The sequence below is a fragment of the Vigna angularis genome, chromosome 5, assembly GCF_016808095.1.
Source record: "Vigna angularis cultivar LongXiaoDou No.4 chromosome 5, ASM1680809v1, whole genome shotgun sequence".
Taxonomy (NCBI): Eukaryota; Viridiplantae; Streptophyta; class Magnoliopsida; order Fabales; family Fabaceae; genus Vigna; species Vigna angularis.
The window spans coordinates 7,630,048-7,658,015 of record NC_068974.1 but is presented as its reverse complement, the minus strand read 5'-3'; the positions used below and the strand labels follow the sequence as shown (position 1 = coordinate 7,658,015).

At 36.7% G+C, this 27,968-nt stretch overlaps 1 protein-coding gene across 1 annotated transcript; it reads right to left on the bottom strand.

Moving 5' to 3' along the window:
• Positions 1-6,399: 6,399 nt before the first annotated feature.
• On the bottom strand, positions 6,400-24,015 carry LOC108340444 (ubiquitin-conjugating enzyme E2 35). Its single transcript, XM_017577836.2, has 8 exons — positions 23,857-24,015; positions 23,450-23,477; positions 23,084-23,170; positions 11,026-11,084; positions 7,564-7,605; positions 7,417-7,490; positions 6,768-6,865; positions 6,400-6,680 (listed from the first exon to the last, which is right to left on the bottom strand). Exons 1-8 carry the CDS (start codon positions 23,890-23,892, stop codon positions 6,643-6,645), a joined length of 462 nt encoding a protein of 153 aa, XP_017433325.1. The 5' UTR covers positions 23,893-24,015; the 3' UTR covers positions 6,400-6,642.
• Positions 24,016-27,968: the final 3,953 nt, after the last annotated feature.

The following is a 27,968-nucleotide window of genomic DNA, read 5'->3' as shown; positions in this document are numbered from 1 at the left end:
GGTTGTAGAAAGGTTGGGGATGAAGACCGTAGATCAAAGAATGCATGATCACAAACGGGGTTGTTAGGACAAAATCGTTTTTAAGACTAAAATGTATAACCGCTCTCATAGTTTTGAAGTTTAACAAAACAGCAGTAACGAAATGAGCATGTAAAGATGATATCACTAGGATATCATAATAGCTAAGATATAAGTGATAAATAAAGTACTCTGAAAACCAAGTAACTTAGGAAAGTCTTAGAAAATCACTTAGGCATACATTGGACGTAACACTTAACGATTCCCTAGCTTAAACATAGATTGCTACATGAAAAATTTATACTGTACCAGACAGTAATCAGTCAAACTCTCAATTTTGTTAAGAAGGTAGTGTCTAGACAATGTTTTTGGAAAGCACCTTGAAAGTCTCATTTAATATTCTAGAAATTTGTGATAGAAGACAACATGCTAAGCGCACTTGCTAAATTAGGCAGAACCTAAAAGTGTTTATACAAAATAAATGATACCATGAGCTAAATGATCTACTTCATCCAACGATGAAGTCTTCAATCAATGCTTAGTATCTTAGTGAAAAGCTTAAATTGTAAAACCTACCTGAATGATAGAAAATGTAAAAATCTCTTTGTTGTTCTGAAAAGACATTAAATGCCATTAAATGTTCAACATTAAAAAACAAAAGTGATAAGAGAAAAAACATATATGTTGCATGCAAATCTACTCTACTTTGTGCAGATTTCCTATTACACGCATCCACTTGCTCCATCTGATACAAATCAAAAGTGGACGTTAAGAACAAAGAAGACATTAACGGAATGTCCTCTCCATCCGAAGTCATGCCAGAAAAATAGTACAACCTACTTCTATCAAAGTACTGAAAAAGAAAACCTGCTTTGACAAGTTGACTTTAACCAACGGCTACAAATACAAAAAGACTGAGAAGATTCAAGAATCAAGGCCAAAGCTTTGTCTAACGAAAATATTTTGAAAAGCCTTTAAAGATAAGATGATTTGAAGAAAGAATCAAGAGAATAACTTACGAAGAGAATAACATACAAAGAGAAAAAGAGAACAAAAAAATATCGTCGAGAGAAAAGCACAAAAGAGCTCAAGAACTCAAAGAAAATATATGAGAAGAGAAAAAGGTCAAGTCTATAAACATTCTCAAGCTTCATTGTTATATAAGCTTACATTTATAAGGAGAGAGAGAAGAGAGAAAAACACTTAGCGAGTCTATAGATTGAATTGTACTGAATATATATCCTCTATGTGAGAGTAATCGTTTAAGACTGGTAAGAAATCTGATTGATTTCACATTCTGAAGAGAATTCAAACACTTGTTCATTAACTCAGGTGAGTTAAAGGATTACTAGGCAACGTATTAGGTTGATAGCAGGATTGTCTAGTGGAATCCAGAAGTGGGTTAAACTCAACCAAATAGTGTATCAAGTGGATATGAAGAACGTCTAGGGATACCAAGAGTGGTGAAGAATACTATGCAATCAGAAATGGAAGAAATTCAACTAGTCAGGGTAACAGGTGTTATTCATTGACTAAGGATACTCAAAGTGGTGAGAATACTCAGTTGTAATCTTGTTGAAGATTATAGTGGAACCCTCTAACATCTTAGAGGAGACTGGACGTAGCTTAGTTGAGTTAACCAGTATAAAAACGAATGTATGCTTATTGCTTTGTTCTCTTAAATGTTTATCTTACAAAACCTATAGTTGCACTTACTTTTGATATAAATTCTTCCTCTATTGAACAATTCGTTATTGAAAAGGAAGTCTCATTAAAACGTTGTAGCATAAATATTCTAACAATTAAAAAGCACTTGAAAAGATCTTATTATTTTCCAACGTTGAGCATTTGTGAAAAAGTTTTCCATTAACATTATTCATCCTGCCTGCCTCCCCCTACCCTTTCTAGTGTTTTCCAAGTACTTCAAGAGTATGGTTTGGGATCCTAGCTATTGCGACGGTGAAACTTTCCATGAAGTGTTTGAGGGTCTCGTTCTCTCCCTGCCATGTGTACTTTAGAGTGGTCGATCTGGTGGGCATTGTCTTGCGATCAACGAATCAGGCTCTAAACATGGTACTTAACGCGTCAAAAGAGTCCATCGAGTATGAAGGTAGCGTGTAGTACCAATCCAAGGTTGGTCCATCTAAGGTGGTAGGAAAATATATGCAGAACACCTTCTTATCTTGGGTGTGAATACTCACTTAGATCATATAGGCCTTCATATGGGTTGTTGTGTTAGTTGTTTTGTCGTACTTGGGAATGTTGATGAGGATCCCCTTTAGGATGCTGGCCTAGGATACTTCTAGCATGAAATGATGGAAGTTGTCGATATTAGGTAGGCATAGGTAGTTGGCCTTATCTTGGAAATTCAGATGTTAAGGATGTGTTTGGGAAGTTTGACGTCTTTCTTGGTTTACCCGTCTATTGGAATGTCTAGTAGAGTTATTTGATCCCACTGATTCTCCATCTTGGCGTGAGTTGTGGTGCCTCCATGAATCACGATCTCATCTTGAGTGGCTAGCTCGACCACAATTCTCCCTATTCTTATGTCGAGTTGATTTGCTTCAAGCTCTTCAGGATTTATGCCAAGCAGATCGACTATGACTCACTTGGGAGTCCCGTCGGGGTGATGGGATAGGGTCTACCTGGGAGTTGTGCGGGCCTTCCTCTTGACAACTTCCCTGGCGCACGAGAGTTTAGCTCTTACTGCAATGCCAATGAGTGACACATCTAGACTTACCAACTGATGAGTTTTTCTCCAAGGACGAGGATGTGGAGGTGGTTTCTCGTTTTGCATGATGGTAAGCTTTTTGTTCAAAACCTAGAGGTTTGCTTAGTGTTGGGTTTGCAAGGCTTTGAGTTCTTCATTGTAGCGCTTGCATAGTTGCTCGTTCCATTGGATCAGCATACACATCTAATTCTGAAGGTTTGTCACTGGGTTGGACTCCATGTTGTGTGACAATTAGGCTTGGCTTTGAGTGGTAACCATGAAAGAATGAGGCCAAGACAAAGTTTTACCGGGGCCCCACAATAGGAGCCAAATGTTCTTATCGGGATCCGAAACATGGACCTTTGGATAGGTGACAAGATCTGAGTGGATTGGAGAATCCTGATGTATGCTCCTAAGAGTTTGGAACACATGGAAAGATCTACCTGCAAAAGACTCTCCAATACTCAAGTCAATAAGAGATTTGGATCTTTTTAGTCAAAAACAGTGAGTATGAGAGAGTAAGTACTTCTTGATAAAATACCATATGTATTTATAGGGTTTATGAAAATTATGACTTATGTAATAACACAGGTAATATTGCGATTGATATTAAATAGTAACAACTTATCACATACATGATAATTAATAAAATAATAATAACCTGACACATATATTGTTAATATACCTTATGACTTACATGATATATTGTATATTCCTAAAAATATGGTATTAAGGAGTATTATGAGATAATCAAATTACCAAAATTTGTTCACATATAAAATTAATGTATGATGATTACACTAACAAATATCTCTTAAAATATTATTTAACCATTTTAAGTCAATAACATTAAATAAACCATGTTAAGTCATGTTACTTAATATATTTAATGGGTCGAATATGCACAACAAACTATTTCTCTTTTAAATTATCATTGTAGTTGAGCAAAATTCTCTTTAGATACTTTTAGTGGAAAAAATATAAATAAAAAATTAAATCTTTCTAAAATAAAATCAAGTTTATGCATAGATAAATAAAATATCATAAAAAATATTTAAGATAGGTTTTATAACTTTTTTTAATCATATAAAATACTAGTTGTTCATACAAAGGAACTTTCACTAATTAATTTAAATATTTCTCTTTTTCCTTAAAACTATTTAGAACGAAATTTGTCAAGAGATATTTATATTTACGGAGAAGACTTAAAGCAAAATCTTTGGTTAGAATGTCTGAACTCAGACTATATTAGAGACATTGATTTTGAATAAAAGTCTTTTATTTTATTTTCTATATATCTTTCACAATTTACATACATACGTGCATCACATCACTCTCGCCATTTATCCAATATCATGCCTGATGGTTTAATCACTATATTTTAAATCTTTATTTGCTTATAATTAATCTTTATAAGAAATTTTGATTAGTTATATTTAATATGTTTCTTCTTTTGATTAATTTGTAATTTATAAATCTCGAATTGAAAAAAAATGAATTATGTACCATTCAGAACATCAACAAGTTGGTTGGTGATGTCAATTTGTTACTGCTTAAACTTTTGTTTAAAAAATGACATGTAATTAGGAAAACAAAGAAATAACCCCTTTAACTAAATCATTGAAGGAGTAAACACAATGAACAACTGACAATTATTTTTGTTTTCTAAATTCAATCAAACCATCCAAAAACACCATAAAACCGATCATGATTTTATTAGAAATTCAAGTTTGGGTCTCACAAACTAAGTGAAAATAACAAAATTGAGTTAATATATAATAAAGAAGACCTAAATTAATAACTTTGGTTAAAAAATTATGCTTCTTCCACCTAACATTATGTTGTTATTCTTTGGAAATCATCACTTTATAGTTTAGATTGTACAATAATATTTTTACCCTTTTCTGAGAGTATTCGACAAGGTTGAACAACTTTAGCATAACCATTAGAGCTTATTGCTTACTCTACCCCTACAATTACTAATTGCACTTTTATAATAATAGGAAAAGACTCAAGCATCCTCCATTATCACTTGCTGTTTCCATCATCATCGTTATTCCAGAAAAAAAAAACAAGAGAACACTGCAAAGAAAGAAAAGAAAAATACAAAAAAAATCTCGAAAACTTATTCCAAAAAATTTCCCAAATATGTATTTATTTCAGAGGATAAAATGGTTATTTTGAAAATTTGAAGAGGTACGAAACGACATTGCAAGAGTGCAGGAAGTAAAAGCCGACCTTTAGGTACCCTTCATCCCATATAGGGAAAGACAAATCCAACAAGTGCTTGCAAATATTTTCATTGCTTAAAGTCATGTGCATGGTTTTGATTATTCTCTTCTCTACCATCCTTTGTTGGAAATTACTTCCCGCACCCTATTATTTTCTTCCTACACCCTATTACTTTTGGAATTTAGTTTCTGGAACACAATAAACAATTCTGGAAATTTTTTCCCGAAATCAATCACTCCATTCCTTTGTTGAAAATACATTTGCCTCCCTTGTTTCTTACATCATCTATTTCTTTTGGACCACACAAATTATTGTCTTCGAAAGCTTGCATGTTGCTTTTTATGTTGGCATTTATGAGACTGAGAGATGCAGATAAAGGTATCAGTAAAAGTACATGCTTTTAGTCGGTGAAAGGCTTAAATACTTAATTTGTTCTCATATTAAGAGGTAAATTTCTGTTTAGTACCTAATTTTAAAAATTAAAGCATTGAGTCCCTATATAATGAAAAATGTATGAATAAGATCATATTCATTAAGTTAACAGCAACGGCGTTAAATCCATGTTGATGTGATTATATTTTTTCTCTTCTCTCTTCTGCTGTCCAACTTTTTCTCTCTCTTGTTCAGCTTTTTCTTTGATGATTTGTTGAACTTTCTTTCTTTGTGGACCTTATTCATATATTTTTCATAACATAGAGATCCAATGTCTTCATTTTTAAAATTGGATACTAAACAGAAATTCATCTCTTAATATAAAGACGAAGTAAACAGTTAAACCTAAGTGAAAAGACATTAGAAAACAAGTACACACCCATTACTAAATGTTTAGAAGATCTTATTTGCACAATCCTTATTTATGAATTAAGAAATAAATAAAATATAAAAAACAACTCACAAACTCACGTATAAAGTTTCTTATAAATTATCAGAATTTTTAAAATGAATTTTATCTCTACATTTCACCTGAAAAGTCCTTTTTTTCTATTTAGAAAATCAAGTACCCTCCTTAACAATATACTTAAGAAACTCAACAATCTAGCAATTATTTGCTTTAGGTGTAACAATGATATCAACCGAAATCTTAATTGTTTTTGTAGACCTAAACATTCTCTCGGCCGAAAACAAATCTAATATCTCAAAAAGTTGTGGTATTCATGTAAAGATCAGACATCTGACATTTTTTATGCATACTTTCGACGAAATAGTTAAGAGACAATTATCTCATCAACCATGCTGCAACATGTCATTCAATATCAAACCCAAACATGACACTCGTATAGGAACCCTAATCTTATTGTTATAATACATCATATAAGAATGTTTTTTTCAACCCTTTGGAAAATTCAGCTCAAGACGTTCCCATTCAACCAGATTTGCCCATTAGACTTACTAACTCAACAAATTATGGCATGGTTCATTAAGCTAAAGAGAACATAAACTAATTCGCAAATTTTGGCCTTTGATGTTGAGTTCAGAACAACAAATTACTTCACAGCCGATGATTGAAGCACGTTCTAAATTGTTAGACAAGTAAAAGATATGGCAGCTCCCAAGAGAAGAAATTAACAGGTAACTGGAAGCTGCCAGGGATATTAACTCCGATAATTCATAGATCCGCTAGAATTCCAGTATAAAATGATGGTTACAATTGTTATTATGGAGCCACACTTTGAACCTTATCATCAGGCGTCACTGGCATATAATCGGGTCCATTCCTTCGCTGCAGATTTCAAAGCCACATTTTAATGAGAACATGAAATTGATGCCACCATTATCAGCTAATTCTTTATAAATCAAAAAAATATACCTGTTTCAACGGCCTCGGCCTCATTAGATTTCCAATGCTTGGCAATGTTTTCAGAAAGTGGATCATCTGGGTTTGGTGCACTCAATAGAGCTTGAATGCTAGAAAATGCCAACAACCTCGTATTATTTTATTACTCTTTCCAACTGATAGCAGATTAATAAAATAGTTTCCATTGACTTGCCCCACAACCTTCCCCTTGCTGTGTGGCATTCTAGTTTTCCATGACAAGAGCTAACCACCCCACAAAATTTACTATTTCTACTGTTTCCTGTTCCTAAATATTTTTCATACAGGAAAAATTGAAAACAAACAAATTAAAAAATAAAAGTTCATTTTTATTGTTCTTTTACAAACTTTTGAAAACAGAGAATAAAATAAAAATAGAAAACATTCTGATTCAAAAAAATGAGTCAAAAGTATGAAGGGGCACAGACAATTACTTGATTTTCACAACAAAAGTCTGACCAAAATAAAAACAAAAAATTATTCTTCCATACCGGCAGAGTGATTTAGTATAAGTTTTCCAGTTTGCAAATCAGTATGCATCAGTGATTTAGGAAAAAAAATTAAAGTTTTTTAAAACCAACAAGTATTAGGCCTATCCTACTTCAGAATAAACTACCATCTAATAGCCTCAAGATAACAATACCTTAATAGAACAGTACGAATCTGAAGAGCAGGACTCCACTTGTCTTTCAGAATATCAAGACATATTCTGCCAAGCTAAGTCAACAAGAATATGTGAGAAAAATAACTACAGTAAAAGAAATGATAATTTAGGGAAAGTAAAATGCACCTTATCAATGTTTGGATGATATATTTTTGTTAAAAACCGAACCTGTGAAAAGCAATGCACATTTAAAACCATAATGGTATCAAAAACAATAAAATAAGAGGACACATGCCTTTCAGATTCCTGCTCAAGAGAACCACCATGAAACAAATAAACAGAAGAGCTGTAGGTATACCACTTCCTATAGTGAACTTACAGTACAACAGGACCTCAGACCTCAAAGGAAAGCTCCAAAAATATGACAGCAAAACTTAAAAAGGAAAGATTTCAAAAGGAAATAAAAAGGACATTGTTATTAATTAATATAAGTTCCAGTGTCAATAAGGGAAGGTGTGAAGGAAAACACAGAATAGAGCACAAGCCTGTTCAATCCTATTCTATTAGATCTGAAATACCAAAACCAAAATACAGTTTGTTAGACAATTGTAAGGCATAGGAGGAGATTAGTCCCGACTTGGAAGCATGGGATTCTAGTGTGGGCTCATAAAACACTCTCTAACTACGTCAGCTAGCTTTTATGGTATCCTATCAAGGTTCTTACCAAGTGGTATATGACCTTTCCACGATACTGTTTAATAGTAAACTAGTGGCACAGGTAGTGATGGCATACCCCTAGCCATGGCCCAAGCACATTCAAGAAGAGTTAGAGTCATTTATGCAAGATGAAGCAAAGCTCTCTCTCCTAGGCCAACTTAGAGCACCTCTAGTAGATTAGGAGTATTTACGCCATCTATTTCAGTCAAGTAGAATATGTTTCTTTAAGGCTTGTATTAAAGTCTAATTAGTGTAGGGTTTTTCCTTGCTTAAGTCATCCAAACCATGTGGAGTGTATGTGCCATCCTTCCATTGGAGAGGATTTAACTTTAGTAGTGGCCACATGGCATTCTAGGAATGGAGAGGATTCTCCTTAGTTAATGGCCACATGTCCTTCCCTCATTGGAGATGATTTGTGGATACTTGTCCACTCCTTAGAGGGTCACTTTCTCGGCCAAGTTGTGTAGGCATGAAAAGTTTTGGGTTTTAGGAGTCACCCTGATATGATCATAAATGGGGAACCAATGAAGAGTTTCAAAGTGACAAAAGCATAAAAAGAGTAGAATAGGTTTCATAGGCTTGTATTTGCCTCTTTGTTTTCTTTTCGTTAGTTCTAGTTGAATAAACGCTTATAAACCCTTCTTTTCCTTTTAGCACAAGCAATGTGGGACTTCCCATGGCTTAGTCTTAAACGAAAAGAAGAGTAAGTAGGCGTCTTAGCTTGTAGCGCAAGGAAGCATAGCTAGCTTTCATTTTTTGAACTTTAGAAGAGCTAGGTGTCTTATAAACCCTTTTGGAATGAGAGAATTAGGCAACGTGGGACTCCAAGCACCTAGGGGCGCTGCTGCAGCTGCTGGCCAGCTCTTGGAGCCTTCCAAGTCCCACATTGCTTGAAACTCTTCACCAAACTCCTTCCAAAAACTATATAAGTAAACCTAGGGGTTCTCCTTGTAGACACCTTTGAAATCAATGAAATTGTGAGTTGAATTGCAATCTTGCATTCCTCTTAGAGATAGTTTTTTGTCTCTTAGACCATTTTGGCAGACCTTATCTTGAGCAAATCAAGTGGTGGTCCTTCCTCGACACTTATCTTGGAGTCCTCTCTCAAGTGGCGTGTCTACGAGTCATAAGTTTCCTCCTCCTTTTTCTTTTCCGATTTTATTTTCCATTCATTCTTTTAAATGTCATTAGTATACTTCTCTCTAGGCATGCACTTCCCCATCATGTGGTATCATGAGCCTTAGGTTTGATCATCTTAGGAATTGCATGTTAGAGTAGAGTAGACAAGCCTTTTTTTCAATTCTCGCGCGCTGGCGCACGTTGCATGCTTGTCCAACTTGTTTGTTTTCATTTGAGTTCATTTCTTATCCGTTTTGTGTGCAATTTTTTTTAAAGTTTCGTCTAGATGTCTACTTTAATGTCCAGCTTTTACTTCGTTTCACTTCTCTCATTTACTATGAGCAGTTAATTTTTTTCGTTCAGTACTCATTTTGCGCGTCCAGAAAAAAAAAAAAAACGTTGTTTCTACTTCCATTTTGTTTGCATGGCTCTGATACCACATGATGGGGAAGTGCATGCCTAGAGAGAAGTATACTAATGACATTTAAAAGAATGAATGGAAAATAAAAGCGGAAAAGAAAAAGGAGGAGGAAACTTATGACTCGTAGACACGCCAATTGAGAGAGGACTCCAAGATAAGTGTCGAGGAAGGACCACCACTTGATTTGCTCAAGATAAGGTATGCCAAAATGGACTAAGAGACAGAAAACTATCTCTAAGAGGAATGCAAGATTGCAATTCAACTCACAATTTCATTAATTTCAAAGGTGTCTACAAGGAGAACCCCTAGGTTTTCTATATAGTTTTTGGAAGGAGTTTGGTGAAGAGTTTCAAGCAATGTGGGACTTGGAAGGTTCCAAGAGCTGGTCAGCTTAATTCTCTCATTCCAAAAGGGTTTATAAACCACCTAGCTCTCCTAAAGTTCAAAAAATGAAAGCTAGCTATGCTTCCTTGCGCTACAAGCTAAGACGCCTACTTACTCTTCTTTTCTTTTAAGACTAAGCCATGGGAAGTCCCACATTGCTTGTGCTAAAAGGACAAGAAGGGTTTATAAGCATTTATTCAACTAGAACTAACAAAAAGAAAACAAAGAGGCAAATACAAGCCTATGAAACCTATTCTACTCTTTTTGTGCTTTTGTCACTTTGAAACTCTTCCTTGTTGCCCCATTTATGATCATATCACACCCTTAGCCTAAAAGTTGCGGTGTCCCTCTCATGTATTCATCTTTGTTGTTGAGTAATGTTATGATGTCCATTTTTGGCCATAATACTCATCTTAGATCAAGACTCACCCATGAGGCCCCTCTAGTCACCTTCCTCTTAGAGTTAGCCTAACCTCTGTTTTAGCCACCAAACACCACACAACCACTATATCACCACCTAGGGCTGTGAGTCTTCTTCCACTTCCAACCATAGCTTCTGCAACCTTGTCCCTTTCCCCACCATATTCCGCACCAACTTCACCTAAGGGACCAAACCCCATAGCCTCTCTTCTAGTTTTGGCCCAACCTAGCTAGGAGGTTGCTATCAGGTAGTGATGCCAGTTTTCTGCACAGCCAACCTACATCTGCACTTGACTGTGGTGCATCATGAATTATTGGAGCTATTACAAGGTATGGGACTTGAGTTCCAAAATAGAATGTGGAGATAATAGGGCTCTCCAACTACTATTGCTATCTTTCGTGGTGTGGTTCTTCCATTCTTATTATGAATCTTATCACAATAAACCAAACATCTTAAATTATAATCAACTAGACAGCTAACACTTCATAATTTAGTTTCGTTCATTTTGGAGTACAGGAGTTCAGCAGAAACATAACAGCAAAGGAATACGAAGATGCAGTTGAAAAGAATAATATTACATAAATACCTTCGGAGCAGCCATTGGATATTCTTCTGGCAAAAATAGTTCTAACTTAAATACTCCTCCTAGTAATACAAACAATAAAACATGTTAGTCAGTATGAGCAGGAAGGACATATTTAAGGAAACAATGGAATTATAAATATCGTAACCATTAGAGAGATATTACAAAATAAGTAACGCAATAACCATCCATTATTCCCAAATAGAGAAAGAAGTAACTAACATCTGATCTACAAAACAAAAAAAAACTACTGCTTTACTTCAATGTTGCAAACATTGTGGCAACATCCTACTTGGGATTGGCAGAGGAGGGCAAAAGCTACTGAATATAACAGAAATCAAAGAATACAATAAAAGAAATCAGAAAAGATATCTCAAAGAAAGGCCAGAAGAACCCAACAGAACATATAAAAAAGGCCATAGTTTGTTAAAAACAGAATAGAGGTAAAATCACCCCTTGATCGAGAACAAAACAGATGTGTAAAGTAATAGAAAAGGTTTTGGGCAAACTGCAATGAAAGAAGAGGAGGAAGGTAGAGCCCCAAGTTGAAGTTGGAAATTGCAGGGCCGTGATAAGGGTCTTTTATTGAAGCAATAAAAGAGGTTGGAGAGAGCAGTGAGATTGAGACTAAGATGTAATTAGAAAATGGGATATTAAGGTTAAGAAACTGGATTCGGGTGAATCAGGTTATGCAACCGGACCCAGAAGACCCAAATCACATGACTCCACAATCCTGATTTGATCACACTTCAGTCCTACTATAATCCCACGCAGGAGTGATCATATGGGCTACTCAGCTTGGCCAAGGGTAAGAAGATTGTAAGATTGTGTAAGCTTACAATTTAGATTGCAATCTTGACAGCATTGGTTGCAAATATAACCATAATCAGAATATACGGAATTCAAAGAAAACTACAATTTATGCTTTCCTTTTTCATTATACTATTTTGGCAGGGAAAGTTGCAAAAATTCAAGATCTTGTAAATACAATCAAGCATAATAACATGGAACAAACAAGAATAAATATGAATAAGCGATTATGCCCTTAAAAGCCAAAGGTTCTAAATCTTGTTACTTGATAACCATAGAAAGAAATTCAATTAAAAAAGAGACGCAACATGCAAGTATACATAAACAATTCCTCAACGGGAGTTTAAATCTCTACTAACAACTTCAATTGGAACACAAGTAAACATTCCTGTTAGAATAATTATTAAGTCTACCTATGATTAGTAGAGCAGGGCCTAAAGTAGGTAGTTGTGTTGGGTTATCTATAATGATTGTTCCTAGCAGTCTAGGACAATCTCTTCATCTTCCATCTATCTATTGTATCAGATTTTTATCTATATAAATAATAGAACTGAGAAGGGTCTTTTCAAGCCTTTTAGAACTATTTTTCTCTGTTTTAGATCTCAAGTTGGTATCAAAGCAGGTTCATCCTGCTCTGGTTTCTGCCCTGGGTTGTCCACTAGCACTGTCACTGCTGTTTGCACCTGTCCGGTGCCGTTCGCCGTTGTCCGCGGCTGTCTCGCCACTATCTGCAGCTGTCAACTGCAGTTTGAAGTTCTTCAACTTGGTTGTCCACCATCTCACATCTGTCCGCCGCCGTCCACCACCGGCCGCCGTCACTGTTCCGTCCGGCGACCACTGAATCTGGTTCGCCTCTTCACGCGAGCCAACCCCACCGGTGGGTTCGCCTAAATCTCCTCCACGCTCCGCAACGCGCAACCTCTTTGTGCGCTGCGAACAGGCGCGTGTTGTCCACGCGCCGCCCTCTGCTCACCAGAAAGTCGCCGCGCCACCTCCATAGCTGTCGCCCTCTGCTCCTCTGTCCGTTCTGACCCTCAAAATCTTACTTTGGTGTGTCCAGAAGCTCCCCTTTAAGAAAACCCTAAGAAACCCTCTAGGGTTTTCTGGTTCTTCACGGTTTTTCTGGTTCCTTTTCCTGTTTTTATCAAAGAATGGCGTCTGGAAGTGCTCTTTCTTTCTCTGGAAGTCCCTCAATCACTTCCGAAAAGCTAAACGGAAAGAATTATCTATGTTGGTCTGCTGCTGTGGAAATGTGGTTCCTTGGTCAAGGACATTATGACCACCTTGAGAAGGATGGGAGCCAAGTACCTTCTGACAAAGCTGAACAATGGAAACAAGCTAATTTCCAATTGTGTGCCCTATTGTGGCAATCTGTGGAACCCCGACTTTTGATATCTCTGAGAGCGTTCAAGACATGTCACACTTTTTGGAAGAAAGCTCAAAGCATTTATGCTAATGATATTCAACGTCTCTATGATACCGCAAACAAGCTCGCCTATTTCAAAATGACAGACCATGATATGGTCTCCTTCATGACTGAAGCCCAAGCAGCTGTGGAAGAATTGAGAATGTTCTTGGAAGTGGAATCTTTGGAAGATATCAAAAAGAAGCTTGACAAGTATTATATGGTGATGATCCTCCGTGCTTTGCATCCAGATTTGAATCACATCAGAGATCAACTTCTGACAAGTCATGAGGTCCCTTCCTTGGAAGCCTTGACCACACGTCTTCTTCGTGTTCCGGTGTCTCAGTCTCAGGAAGCTCATGAAACAATGGAACCATCTGTCATGGTTGCCACGCGAGGAAGAGGAGGACGTGGCACTAGAGGAGGAGGACGTGGAGGTCGAGGACGTCCACAGTGCTCTTACTGTAAGAGGGTGGGTCACACCCAAGAAAACTGCTACTCCTTGCATGGCTTTCCTTCAAAAACCGCCAATATCTCTAAGGCTGAAACTTCCACTTCCAACTCCAAGTTCACTGAGGAAAAGTATCAAGAGTATCTGCGATTAAAGTCTAACAGTTTGGCACAATCATCTCAGTCCCCAAGTACGTCCACAGCTTGCATTTCTCAATCCATGAAAGGTCTAAATTCATGGGTAATTGACTCAGGTGCTTCTGATCACATTTCTGGTAATACCTCATTGTTCTCAACCCTTTCCCTCCAAGAAAAACCCCATTTCATTACCCTTGCAAATGGCTCTAAAACTTGTTCAAAGGGAGTCGGTCAAGTCTCCATGTCTCCCTCTCTAACTCTGAAATTTGTTCTTTTTGTTCCTAACTGTCCATTCAATTTAATTTCCCTAAGTCAGTTAACCAAAATGTTACCTTGTTCAATAACTTTCGATTCAAAATCTTTTGTTATACAGGAGCGTGGCTCGGGGAGACAGATTGGAGAAGGATATGAAGCTGGAGGTTTATACCATTTTGGATCTCGTCCACAGGTATCTTGTGTTGCAGCTCTTCCCCCTAAAGTGCTACATGATCGGTTTGGCCATCCTCACTTGTCAAAGTTAAAAAAGATGTGTCCTGAACTTAGTGGTCTTCAGACTTTAGAATGTGAGTCATGTCAACTAGGAAAACATGTTAGATCTGTCTTTCCTAAAAGGTCTCAATCAATGGGTACTTCTAGTTTCTCTATTATTCATTCTGATGTCTGGAGACCTAGTCGCGTCTCTTCTTTTGGTTTTAGGTATTTTGTTACTTTTATTGATGAGTATTCTAGATGTACTTGGGTTTATCTAATGAAAGATCGCTCTGAATTGTTACCCATTTTCACATCTTTTTTGAATGAAATCAAGAACCAATTTGGTCACGTAATTAAAGTCTTAAGAAGTGATAATGCTAAAGAGTATTTCTCATCAACTTTTTCTTCACTTCTTAGCTCCCATGGTATTTTGCATCAGTCCACTTGTCCTCATACACCCCAGCAAAATGGTATAGCCGAAAGAAAAAATAGACACTTGGTTGAAACGGCTCGTACCCTTTTGCTTGGTGCTAATATTCCTGTTCATCACTGGGGGATGTCATCTTAACTGCATGTTTTCTTATTAATAGGATGCCTTCCTCCTCTCTCAATAATAAAGTCCCTTTCTCCATTCTCTTTCCCAATGATCCTCTCTTTCACACCTCTCCTCGAGTCTTTGGTTGTGTTTGTTTTGTTCACGACATGTCTCCGGGGCTCGACAAGCTCTCTGCTCGTGCGATCAAATGTGTCTTTTTGGGCTATTTTCGGCTTCAAAAAGGGTACCGGTGTTACTCTCCTGAAACCAAAAAGTACTACATGTCTGCCAATGTTACCTTCTTTGAACAGACACCTTTCTTCTCTCCCTCTGTTCAAGATGTTCATATCCTCCACCAGGTCCTTCCTCTTCCAGTGGTTGAGTCTAATATCTCCAATGCCTCAGTCAATCCAAGTCATGCCCAAGGTCCTCCCGAACCTTCCTCTCCACATACTGATATCCTTCGACACAGTACCCCGGTGAGTAATCCTCTTCCAGAAAATGGTGGATCTCCTCCTTCATATTCTTCTCCGTCACCATCTCCTGTCACGCCTCCTGGTGAAGATGATTCTGGTTGGCCCATTGCTCTCAAAAAAGGTACTCGTTCCACTCGAAACCCTCATCCCATTTATAATTTTCTTAGTTATCACAGAGTGTCGCCCTCCTTTTATTCCCTTTTATCCTCAGTATCTCCTGTGGTTATTCCTAAAAATGTGAAAGAAGCACTTGATCATCCTGGATGGCGACAAGCCATGATTGAAGAAATGCAGGCTCTTGACCACAGTCATACTTGGGAGCTTGTGCCACTTCCCTCGGGCAAAAAGGCTGTTGGTTGTCGATGGGTATATGCAATTAAAGTCGGCCCTAATGGTGACATTGATAGGCTCAAAGCCCGGCTGGTTGCAAAAGGGTACACTCAGGTTTATGGTCTTGATTATTGTGACACCTTTTCTCCCGTGGCAAAGATGACTACCATTTGATTGTTCTTTGCAATGGCAGTCATTCGTCATTGGCCACTTCATCAGTTGGATATCAAAAATGCCTTTCTCCATGGTGATCTTGAGGAAGAAGTTTATATGGAGCAACCTCCAGGGTTTGTTGCTCAGGGGGAGTCTGGTATGGTTTGTAAATTGAACCGATCTCTATATGGGCTCAAGCAATCACCACGTGCTTAGTTTGGAAAGTTTAGCTCGATTGTTCAAAAATTTGGACTAAAACGCAGTGAAGCAGATCATTCAGTCTTTTATTATCATTCGTCTCCTGGGAAATGTGTTTACTTGATAGTATATGTTGATGATATAGTTATTACAGGAAATGATACTGCTGGAATATCTCAATTGAAGGAGTACTTGTGTAGACATTTCCAAACCAAGGATCTTGGGAGCCTCAAATACTTCCTAGGCATTGAAGTAGCTCAGTCAAAAGATGGAGTTGTAATCTCCCAAAGGAAGTATGCTCTGGATATTTTGCAAGAAACAGGTATGATTGATTGTAGACCGGTTGATAGCCCTGTGGATCCAAATCAAAAATTAACAACAGAAGAAGGTGAATTATTCTCTGACCCGGAGAGATATAGGAGTCTAGTTGGAAAACTAATCTATCTCACTATTACAAGACCGGATCTATCTTTTGCAGTTGGAGTGGTTAGTCAGTTTATGCAAGCTCCATGTGTTGGCCATTGGAATGCTATCATTCGCATTCTAAGGTATGTGAAAAAGGCTCCCGGGCAAGGGCTGTTATATGAAGAAAAAGGAAGCCTTCAGGTATCAGGATATTGTGATGTTGATTGGGCAAGTTCTGCTATTGATAGACGATCTACTACTGGATATTGTGTTTTCCTTGGAGGAAACATTATCTCATGGAAAAGTAAGAAACAAAATGTAGTGGCTCGATCAACAGCTGAGGCTGAATATAGGGCAATGGCTTCATTAACATGTGAACTTATATGGGTGAAGCAGTTCCTTCAAGAGCTTAACTTCTGTGGCATCCAAAGTATGAAGATGTATTGTGATAACCAAGCTGCTCTTCACATTGCATCAAATCCAGTGTTTCACGAGAGAACCAAACATATAGAAATTGATTGTCATTTTGTTCGGGAAAAATTATTGCCAAAAGAAATATGTACTGAGTTTGTTGGATCAAATGACCAACTCGCAGATGTGTTGACTAAGTCGTTAAGAGGACCTCGGATTGAGTTTATTTGTTCCAAGCTTGGTACATACAATTTGTATGCTCCAGCTTGAGGAGGAGTGTTAGAATAATTATTAAGTCTACCTATGATTAGTAGAGCAGGGCCTAAAGTAGGTAGTTGTGTGTTGGGTTATCTATAATGATTGTTCCTAGCAGTCTAGGACAATCTCTTCATCTTCCATCTATCTATTGTATCAGATTTTTATCTATATAAATAATAGAACTGAGAAGGGTCTTTTCAAGCCCTTTAGAACTATTTTTCTCTGTTTTAGATCTCAAGTATTCCAAATTAAAAACAAATCACAATGAGTATTGTTAGATATATTAGATTATTAGATATCTTATATATCTTATCTTTATCTTTAGTTAGTTTGTTATTATTCTCTATTTGTATTTTGGGCTTGGCCCATATTTCTTCTATTATAAATAGAGTACCCTATGTATATATTCAATACAAGGAAGATTAATCATATACTTAATTTTACTATAGGTTTAATCCTTTTCGACATCCCTATTTGTGTAGGAAGGTCTCAGATAGGTCTTCGTTTTCTAAAGTGTATCAAAATGGTCCTTAATTTTCAAAATTGATATCAATTGAGTCCTTTCCGTTAAGTTGGCTGGACGGCGTTAAAAAAATTGATGAGTGGGATGCTGAGATGAGGAACGAACGCTCGTCCAACAGCGAACGAACGCTCGTCGACCTCTTACTACTGGACGACCGTTCGTTCGGTGGTCGACGAGCGTTCGTTCGCTGGTGGACGAGCGTTCGTTCGCTGGTGGACGAGCGTTCGTTCGCTGGTGGGCGAGCGTTCGTTCGCTGGTGGGCGAGCGTTCGTTCGTCATCTCAGCATCCCACTCATCAATTTTTTTTTAACGCCGTCCAGCCAACTTAACGGGAAGGACTCAATTGATATCAATTTTCAAAATTAAGGACCATTTTGATACACTTTAGAAAACGAGGACCTATCTCAGACATTCCTACACAAACAGGGATGTCGAAAAGGATTAAACCTTTTACTATATTCAACAAGGTATCTAGAGCCAAGTTCTTTTAGGAAAAAAACTTTTGTCACCTGCACCTGCTGCGGGCGGTGGCGTCGTCTACCACTGCCACCACTAAAGTTCCAGTTTTGAGTGGCCACCACACGGTTTTGATTGTCTCAACTAGGTGACCACCATGTCGTTAATGACGCCTTCATTGGAGCTCCTACCCAGTCTCAGCACCTCCCAAAGTTGTGGATTTGCTCCCTTCCCTGTCGTGCATGGGGTTGCATCCTATCTCCTCTCAAGCAGCAATTCAGAGCATCAAGGTCGCCTCTTTTTCCTCTTTCAGGTGCCTTGATTGGAGAATCTTGAATTTTTAGGGTTTCTCTCTTCTATTCATCAATGGCTTCTTCCATTGTTGTCTGTTCTGCACTGATGTGTCTAACCCGTCCATATATACTTTTTCTCCCACAGCAAAGATGGCTATTGTTAGTTTATTTATAGCCATGGTGGCTCTTCAAGATTAGCCCCCTTATCAACTACAGTTCCTCAACAATGGTTTGGATGAAGAGATTTATATGGAGCAACCTCCCAGATTTGTTACTTAGAGGGAGTCTTCTAGGTCGATATGTCGCCTTCTATGTCGTCTTTGCAAATCATTAAAAATTTGGTATCACTCGAATGCAGAAGCAGATATTTTCACTAAGCCTATATGTGGACCAAGAATTGATTATATATGTAACAAGCTTGACAGAAAGTGTTAGATATATTAGATTATTAGATATCTTATCTTTATCTTTAGTTAGTTTGTTATTATTCCTTCTTTGTATTTTGGCTTAACCCATATTTCTTCTATTACAAATAGAGTACCCTATGTGTATATTCAACACAAGGGAGATTAAAAGTCGGGGTTCCATAGATTGCCACAATAGGGCACACAATTGGAAATCTGCTTGTTTCCATTGCTCAGCTTTTTCAGAAGGTACTTGGCTTCCATCCTGCTCAAGGTGGTCATAATGTCCTTGACCGAGGAACCACATTTCCACGGCAGCAGACCAAGACAGATAATTCTTTCCGTTTAGCTTTTCGGAAGTAATGGAGGGACTTCCAGAGAAAGAAAGAACACTTCCAGACGCCATTCTTGATAAAAATAGGAGAAAGAAAAAACGTGGCAGTGAGGAACCAAAAAACCGAGAGGGTTTCTTAGGGTTTTCTTCAAGGGGAGCTTCTGGACTTCACTAAAGTAGGGTTTTGAGGGTCAGAACAGAGATAGGAGGCTCAGGCGACAGCTATGGAGGTGTCGCGGTGACCTTTCAACGGCAGAGGGCGGCACGTGAATAGTATGCGCCTGTTCGCAGCGCACAAAGAAGCTGCACATGGCGGAGCGTGGAGGAGAATCATACTCCGGCACCGGTGGGAGTGGTCGTCGCGTGAAGAGACGAACCAGATCCAGTGGTCGTCGGACGGAACAGTGACGGCGAACGGCGGCGTTCGGCGGCGAACAGATGTGAGATGGCAGAGAACCAAGTTGAAGAGCTTTAAACTGCAGTTGACAGATGCGAACAGCGGACAACGGCAAAGGGCACCGGACGGATGCGAACAGCAATGACAATGCTGGTAGACAACTGCTCTGATACCAACTTGAGATTGAAAACTAATAAAAATATATTCTTGAGGGCTTAACAGATCTCTCTCATTATCTTCTATATATATTGAAAAAGCAAGAGTACATGGAACACCAAGAGTCTGCACTAGACCTCTAGGTACAGAACTAGGTACTACTCATTATTGGTCTAGCAGACTAGCCTTAATGATGATATGTAAGAATAATTGTTCTAACAAATCTTATAGCTAGTTTTACTATATTCAACAAGTACATAAGAGAAGAGACCCTCTCCTAAAACCCAGCTTGTAAAGTTGCATGAGTTTATGATCTCAACACCTTATTTCAACTTAACTAAGCAATGAATTTAATCTTTTAGCATACTCAGTGGAATCATGATGGACTCAGTTAACTCAGCCAAACTTGTAACTTCATTATAGAGTTTAAGTTTTTTTATTTTGTTTTTAAGTTAAACAATACATTGAGGAGAAAGAATGAAACGTTATTAGGGTTCTTCTGTTAGTAAAGCTACCCTCTTAGTTGTTAGTGTTTCTCTCATCTTTTCTCTTTCTTTGTTCACAATGGCACTTCATAGGTTTGAACATGAGTATGGGAGGTAGAAGGTTGCCATCAAGACTCTAAGACATCTATCTATTCTTCTCCCCCACAAAGTGCAACTATGCAGAAGTTGAGCAATGCATAAGCATGATCATCTCCTCCTTGCACTTCTGGCCATTCTCGCTATTCATTCTTCCATTTTCTTTGCACCATTTGAATCACTGCCAACTTTCAGTTTACGGTAAGCATTCTGGCCTAAACTTTCTGGCTTTTGAATTCAAATTTGCGCTATTGCTGAAATGTAGGGGTGTCAAAGGGAGCCAACCAGGCTCACACGGGTTGGCTCACCACGAGTTGAGCTAAAAATGAATCAACTCAACCAAATTTACTTTTTGGTGAACCAGAAATTTTGTAACCCGGCTCAACCCATTTTTGGTGAGCCAAAAATTTTGTAACCCAACTCAACCCATCACGAGTTGGTGAATTAGTGAATTGACTCACTTAAGGATGTTTCGTTCTTTTGATTCATTTTATTTTATATATTTATTGCAATACAATCAAAGTAGATTGACTTGATTCATTATTTTATAGTACTACAATCAAAGTGTTCACCTATTTCACCAAACATTATTATAAAGATAGTAGTTGAAAACTAACTTGACAAACAAAAATATCCAAACTATTCAAACATTATTGAAAATAGTATTTAAAAAAATAATATTGTCAACCTACATAATTAGTAGTAAACAATTATAATAAAAAAACTAATGAAAAAATGGTAAAAATCTAGGGTTGTCGTTGAGGGGTTACGGGTTTGAACCCATTTAATCTACAGGCTAAGTGAGTAGAGTTCAGTTTGAGCCACATTTAAAAAACTGAATTTTTTCCAATCCAACCTGACTCTAACCCGTGGTGAGCTGGGTAGGCTCACGAGTTGGAACCTACTTTGTTATCTCTACTCAAATGGTACTTCCTCCTTGCACGGTTGAACATAGATTAAAATTTATATTGTATATATTTACTTTTTCTACTTCCTATCAAGGTTATCAAACTTGCGAGTTAAAAAGCAATATCGGTTTTCAAGTAAACTTGGTAATAATGTAAAAACTAAAAAATTATTTATAACATTATAAATATTAAATTATTATGTATTTATAAATATTTTAAAATATTTTTATATGAAGTAAACTCGTTACAAGTTTACGATTCGAGTTTACGATCTGAGTTTACGTAAACTCTCAAATTTACGAAGCTCCAAAAGTTTACGTAAACTTTCGAATTTGACAACCTTGCTTACTATTTCCTAATTTTGCAACTCCTATACAGTCAACACCATCTTATTATCGAATATGTCTAAATGTTAATCAAATTCAGCTAAGGGCAATACAAACTCCTATACAGTCAACACCATCTTATTATCGAATATGTCTGAATGTTAATCAAATTCAGCTAAGGGCAATACAAGTGCCTGCTCAATTGCTAAAACTAGGATTAAAATAATAGATATTGAGTGGAAAAACAGGACACGTTAGCTATTAATAGCTATGGTAGAAATGTTAAAAGAAACTACTTGTCATGAACTTATGTCTTATTTGATGTTGTTTGAACTTATTTAGTAGTAATGAACCACTAGACTTGTTGCCTTATTATTGAGATTTACAGTTTTGCATTATTGTGGAATTATAATATTTGATCATTATGTTATTTATAGGTATTTTAATAACTTTTTATATGGAATCTTATGAGAAGAATTTAAGGACCCCTCACGATTTTTCATAAATTCTCTAGTTTCATAACCTTAGTGAGCTATGATACACAGATACAATGTGTATCTTCGACAATAAGCTTCTAAAATAAGCGGATAGAATATGTGACCAATATAAAAACTCTTAAAGAATAATAAATAAATAAATTTAATTTTGTGCAAATTCAAATTAAAATCACATTTCTTAAAAATTGCCAAAGTAAAAAAAATAAATCATTGTCATCATAAAAGTATTTGAGCTCCATAGGTTTGGATACTTCATCCAGTGAAGTACCTTAGAGTATCAGTATCATATATGAAATGGATACATGAAACCAATTCAAGGTGCATTACAGGTAATAAGAAACATGCTGCTCAGAGAACTTGTAATTTCATGCTTTGTAAAATATCACAAAAGGTACACACAAAAGAACTACGAGCAAGTAGCCCACAAATAGAGTAATAGTTTGTTTGGTTTTGCAAGTACACCACAGGTAGAATAATAGTTTGTTTTGATAAGCAAACAGGTCAGAACCACAGGAATAGTTTGGTAGGTTGGTTTGGCAAGTAGGCCACAAGTTCATTAACAGTAATCTGTCTGACTTGGCACATAGGCCATAACTAGAGTAATAGTGTGCTATCTTTTAGCTTGTTTGATTTTGCATTTTCCAAGCCAAAATCCATCTCTTTACATGATTGAATGTTTCAAATCATAATTGGATAAGTTTTAATCTGAAACAAGTTAGGTCATGAATGTTGAAGAGAAGCAATAATAACATTGGGGGTTTGGAGTATTAGAGAGAACATCAACTCTACCTATTATATTCACTTTTTCAGATCACTTCGCTTTATATTCATACCAACCAAATCATTTTTATAAAATCATCTAAAACAAACTTTGCAAACACCCACCCAAACACATACTAAAGCAGAGAGCATGGACTGAAAAAGTAAAAGTAAAGGGACGAAATTTTCATGGCAAAATGACATTCCCAGAAACTGTAGAACACAATTGCTTACATGAATTTTCCAGATACTTTCTAATTCCTAAAAAACACTTACCCAAATCTAGAGGAATTTTTTTCCCACATTGCTTGTAAGTATAATTTAAAACAACAATATATATTTGAATTATTAGAAGGTAGAAAATTATGCTGTCAAACCCAAAATTACCTTCGTAAGGGGACTGGGTTGGTCCCAGGATCATCACATTGAAATATCTCATATTGTCTTCAGATGGGGACGCACTAATTCCAGGTGCTGCATCATAAGATCATCATAATATCAGAAACTGATAAAACAAGTAATCAGCAGAATGAAAACAAAAGCATGACACATCACGACCCTTGACTTGAATCTTTATCTAGACCATTAAATTACCAGGGTAATATCATTCCATATATCTAAGACGACACTAAATTAAGCTAAATAAATACATCAGTGCTACCAATTCAACTAAGGACGAGCTCTATAGCAGTACAAGAAACTGAGAACAAAACTTTAATATAAACAAAGGTAAAGTTTGGAACGATCAGTTACCTGGCTCACTGAGCAAACGCTGCGTTTCCTGTTGAAATAAAGAATAAAAAAACGTTTAAAACATCTACATAGATCGAAATTCAAATATAAGAATTTAAAAACCCAGAAATACGGTTCATTTCCAACGAATATAAAAAGAAAAAGGGTAGTTGAGTCCCCGATATTTAGCTCCTCAGACGTTTCAAAATTCATGCGTTTTTCAACTTTTTTCATTCTAGTCGCCACTGAATTTAAGCAAGAGGGAAATTTTCGGAAATCCACACGTGATAACACAGGGCAGGGAAGAAACAGAAAATCCATGATTGGAATTCGACTTTCTTCCATTTTATCAGCCACCGAAGGAATCGATTAGAGAAAACTGAAACTGATATTAAAATCGGGATATCAATGAGGAAATGGATGCGAACCTTGATGATTCTTCGAGGTAGATTGCTGTTGGCCATTGTTGAGCTGGATTGAAAAGCGTGCAATAGGGTTTCTAGAGAGAGGAAGAGAGAGTTTCTCTCACTGGCATTGATATACAAAGAACGCGAACGGTTTTAACTTCGTTTTCAATTCAGAAAACCCTTAATTAAGATAGAAGAAAGTATTAAAATGAAAAAGGAAGGTTTAATGGTCTTTTTAATAATTATTTATTTAAATTTAATTTTCTTCACTAACTAAAAATAAAATAGAGAATCCATTTTTTTAATAATTAAAAACATATTAATATAACTGTTCTTTTTCAACTACTACTAGAATGTTAAAACGGATTTCGTAGATTTAAGTAGGGGTGGGCAAACTGCACTGTTTGCACTGTATTATAAACCAATTATAGTTAACTATTAAATAGTTCAAAAAAACTGGACTGAACTTAAAAATAGTTCAAAAAAAACTGAACTGAACTATTTTTTAGTTTAGTTAACTGCAATACAATTCAGTAAATTGTTTTATAATTCACAGTTTAGTTAACTATTTATTGTGCTGGACATAATTAGCCTAATTGTACTAAACTATATCTATACTATAAAAACTAAACTATTTTTATTAAAAACTGAACTATACTCGCTATTCAATTTAAAAAAAATTGGATTTTTCTATTGGCAGTTAACTATTTCATATGGTAAACCATACAATAATAACCAAAATAAACTGCAATTCGTATTGGCATCGCAAACATACAGAAACTGCATGTCTTTTTTTATCTTAAAAACTATTTCAGAATAAGTTTGAAAAATTTATTTAAATTCTTAACTTAAATAAAATTTAATTGCATTGATTACATTAGAAAAATTGATAAGAAAAACCTTGGTCAAAATCTATTCATTGATAAATTTCAACAGCATAATAATTTTTAGTAAAAATAAAAATAATAATAAACGAGTGTGATATATAATTATGAAAAGTAGGATATACAAATATAAATTAATACAAATAACTAAGTTACATATTTTATGAGAAAAAATAATTCATAACAATTTGTAAATAGTATTAAATGTGTTTTTTTCTTTTTTTTTATCTTAAAACTATTTTAGAATAAATTTGAAAAGTTTATTTAAATTCTTAACTTAAATAAAATTTAATTGCATAGATTACATTAAAAAAAATTGATAAGAAAAACCTTAGTCAAAATCTACCCATTTATAAATTTCAATAGTATAATAATTTTTAGTAAAAATAAAAATAATAATAAACGAATATGATATATAATTATGAAAATTAGGATATAAAAATATAAATTAATATAAATAACTAAGTTACATGTATGAGAAAAAAATAATTCATACCAATTTGTAAATAGTATTAAATATATTTTTTTTCTTAAAACTATTTCGGAACAAGTTTGAAAAGTTTATCTAAATTCTTAGAGTATTTTTTTTTAAAACTAACACTTAAACTTTTTCTTTTAGAAATTTAATTTAGGATATTTGTTTATTTAAAATCACTTTTCAATAAGTTATTTGATAAAAAAAATAAATAGTATGTTTTCATTATATTTGGGTGAAGCAACAATTTGTTTTAATCAAGTTGTATTTTCTTACTGTTTTAAAACAGTTAATTGAGTTAACTGAACTACTAATAGGAAAGTTCAGTTTTTTTAAATTGAACTACAAAATAGTATAATTCAGTTTTTAATAAAAGCAGTTCAGTTTTTATAGTATAATATAGTATAGATAATCTATAGTTTAGTATAGTTAGGATAATCATGCCGAGCCCTAGATTTAAGTTTAACAAGCTTTAGTTTGTCAAATTTCCACGAAATAGTACTTCACACTTTTATTCCTTAGCCGTACGGAATTTTATGTTTATTTTAAGTATAAATCTTTCTTTGTCAGTTTTCCAAATCGATCGAAGGTATCTGTCAAAGATACTTCGATACTTCAGTTAGTAATTAATTTGAAACGGAGTTAGAACAAAGTTTTAAATTCAAAATTAATGCGACCACCTACCTCTTATGTTTTCCTTCTCGCCAAACAGTTTGGAAAGCATGTTTGCTCGGCTATTTTCCTTCCTGTGTTTTATTTCCACTACTTTGAACTCTTTAATCAGCACTGAGGCCTTGTGAAAGTATTGTAGGAGGTGCATCTTTGACCTGGAACTCGTCATTCATCTAATCGACAACCGATTGCGAATCCGTCCAACACGTCAATCATCGGACGTGGATATCTTTTGCCAACTCCAAACCTGCCACCAACGCTTCATACTCCTCCTAGTTGTTGGAGGCCTTGAATTTGAACACGAGGGAATGTTATAAGAAGAACTCGTTCAGTCCTTCTAGAACTACACCAGCACCCCATTCGCCTTTACCGAAGGCTCCATCTACATACAAGTTCTATTCAGGATTGAGTGCAGCATGGGGTAGTTCGATTGTGAATTTCGCCAAGTGTTGGCCCTTGGCGGATCCTCTAGCTTCATAGCGCAATCTGAATTCGGATAGCTCTACTGCCTAGACCACCATCCGTCCGGCAAGGTCGGGCTTTCTCATGGATATGGGATGGTCTGTCCTTCTGGTTGCATTTAACAAGGCGAGTGCGACCTTCTCCACCTACTAGTACCGAGTCTCCACGTCTTGAAGCACTCAGCTAACAAAATAAATAAGCTTCGGTTCGAGGTTCTCCTGTAACAATATTGTGTTGATCGCTTCCTCTGACACACCAAAGTAAAGCTGAAGCTCCTTATTGGCTATCGACTGGATCATTACGGATGGACTAGCCAGGATGGCTTTCACATCCATAAACGCCTTCTCGTAGTTATCATCCCACTTCTGCCCCAAGCCCTTTCTTATCTTCTTCAAGACCAGCCGGATCTGCTCAACTAACTTTGAGATGAACCGTGACAATGATGTCATTTGCCCTACTAGTCTCTATACTTCCTTCAGGTTCTGAGGCGTTCTCATTTCTAGGATAGCGGTGCACTTATCAGGATTAACCCCAATCTCCCAAGCAGTCAGCATGAATCCCAGAAATTTTCTCGCCCCAACACCAATGTGAACTTGGTTGGGTTTAAACTCATGTTCTACCGCTGGACCTACCGTGCTTGAGTTAGGTCGGACTACCATATCATCCATACACACATCCATGCACCGTCCGATCTGCTGGGCAAAGATCTTGTCCATGAGCCTCTGGTATGTTTCCTCAACGTTCTTCAACCTGAAGGGCATGACTTCGTAGCAGTAATTGGTAGTTTCAATGATGAAGGTCGTTTTCTCCCTGTCGGGGGCATACATGGGGATTTAGTTGTATCCCGAGTAGGCCTCCAGAAAGCTTATATTGTGCCTCGAGTCCCCATCGACCAGGTCGTCTATACTAGGTAGCAGATAGGCATCCTTCAGGCATGCCTTGTTTAGGTCTGTGTAGTTTGTACACATATGCCACTTCCCGTCCGACTTCTTGACCATGACCACATTCGCTAGTCATGTCGTATATGTCACTTCCCTCACAAATATTGCCTCTCTCAGCTTGTTCACCTCGTCCTCCATTGTTCGCCTCTTTTTTTGGACGACTAGTTGGGCTTCCTTAAACAAAGAAAATTTGTGAGAGATGACTGAGGGGTGAATGCCCGGCATGTCAACTGTCGTCCATGCGAAGAGGTCCCAGTTTCGTCTTAACACTACCACTAGTTCTTGTTCGGTCGCCTCCTTCAAACCCTTAGCCAACATCGTTATCTAGGTCTCATACCCACCTAGAATAATTGGCTTCTCTTCCCCTTGAGGCTCCATCTGGTCCTCGGTATTGGTTCGCAGATCTAGGTCCTTCATTGCGACTTCGAAACACCGCACCTTCCTAAGAGGAAGATAGGGGTGCATCTTCAGATCGGTCGCATAACATTTGCGCGCTGTCTTTTGATATGCCCGGACAGTACAAATTGTTCCCTTGTCGGAGGGATACTTCATTGTGAGATATGGCGTCGAGATGATGGCGTCAAAAGCGTTCAATTAGGGACGTCCTAACAACACGTTATAAGATGTGTTGGCTTCTACCAAGAGATAACGAATTCTCCTTTCCTCACTTTCTCGTCCGGTCCCCAGTCGTGTTTGGAA